General features: G+C 48.4%; 1 protein-coding gene across 1 annotated transcript; it reads right to left on the bottom strand.

Annotated features, from left to right (window-relative positions):
* Nucleotides 1-269: 269 nt before the first annotated feature.
* Nucleotides 270-969, bottom strand: Tsp_15223 (conserved hypothetical protein). Its single transcript, XM_003370755.1, has 3 exons — nucleotides 896-969; nucleotides 630-777; nucleotides 270-587 (listed from the first exon to the last, which is right to left on the bottom strand). Exons 1-3 carry the CDS (start codon nucleotides 967-969, stop codon nucleotides 270-272), a joined length of 540 nt encoding a protein of 179 aa, XP_003370803.1.
* Between the last annotated feature and the right edge of the window lie 318 nt (nucleotides 970-1,287).

Below are 1,287 nucleotides of genomic sequence, written 5' to 3'. Positions count from 1 at the left end.
CAATACCTAGTAGTATCAGCTGGTTGGGTGATCTAAAAGACATTTCTTCATCTGCATGTAGGTTGGACGATTTACTGAGCATATGATTATAGTTCCGCTGCAGACTGAGAGATGTTCTTGATGCCAGGTGAGGCCGCCTGGATAAAGACCGGTCTCCAGCGAACTCTGTGGCGTAGTACCGCTTAATCCGGTCAGAGTGTCCACCAGTGAGCAGCACTTTTGCTCCTGGGGACGCACCCGGAATGTTTGTGACCCCATTACGTACATTATCATGTAGGGTCCTTCCCAGTCGCGGTCGAGCTTCTTTCCTCTTGACAAGGCCAACCACACACAGTGGTTCTGGTGGAAATGCGTCTCATTAGCATGGCGGTCGTACAGGCACTTCTGTCGACGCGGCTGCGTTTACAAAAAAGTTGTTCACGAGCTCCCCCCCAGGATCGATGCGCTCTCAGGTTTTCCGGATGTATTCCGGCAGCCTTTGGGTTTCTTGCTCCTGCGGGTTCCCAATGTGCACGTCCAACGGTAGCCGCAGCTCTCCGCCATACATGGCGATAGCAGGCGTCACCCCCGTGCTCTCGTGAATGTTGCTATTGTACGCCAGCATGACAAACGGCTGAAAGTCATCCCACTGGTGCGGGTTTCCATCGAACATGATGGACAGCATGTCGAGGAGCGTTCAGATGAATTTCTCCGCTTGTCCATTCCCTTGCGGGTGGTATGCAGAGAATCGTGTCTTCCTGATGCACAACAAGAAGCACATCTCCATCACCACCGACGCTTCAAATGAACAACCTTGATAGCGATGTACCTATCGACCAACAAATTGGCCACGCCCAGGGGCTGCTCGATGGCTCACAAGATCTCGCCTCCACATTTCAAACAGGAGGGATACCACCTGCGTTCGCTAGTGGTGGCCGATCCGCGTTGGAAAGCATAAAACTGGCTTGGCGTCACCGATGTGAATGACATCACACATTTCCTCCGAGCACCGCATAAGATTTCCGTCCGCTATGATTATGAGTACCCTTTGTCAACGAGCATGTTGCACCTCACATCTCCCTTTATCCTTCCACATTCTTGATTGCAGACTATAGAGACGTGTGATTAGTTAATATGAGCACATGAATTTCACTTTTCATGTAGTATTGCATTATTTCCTTCGATAGATGATACCGCTACTATCAAGCAATTTTTGCCTAGTATCTTATAAATATCAATTTCGTACATTGACAGTATTTCTATTTATAATTGTACATTCCGTTTCCGAAATGAACAAAGATTTTAATA

This window comes from Trichinella spiralis (assembly GCF_000181795.1).
Source record: "Trichinella spiralis strain ISS 195 chromosome Unknown Scfld583, whole genome shotgun sequence".
NCBI lineage: Eukaryota > Metazoa > Nematoda > Enoplea > Trichinellida > Trichinellidae > Trichinella > Trichinella spiralis.
This window is presented reverse-complemented; position numbering and strand designations above follow the sequence as displayed.

Bases quoted from the DNA above. Each gene is read 5' to 3' on its own strand.
- Tsp_15223 (XM_003370755.1), bottom strand. From the start codon at position 969: ATGTCATTCACATCGGTGACGCCAAGCCAGTTTTATGCTTTCCAACGC. The intron at 778-895 runs GTGGTATCCCTC...GTTCATTTGAAG, and splicing joins GCCACCACTAGCGAACGCAG to CGTCGGTGGTGATGGAGATG. The intron at 588-629 runs GTGGGATGACTT...GGCGTACAATAG, and splicing joins TTCGATGGAAACCCGCACCA to CAACATTCACGAGAGCACGG.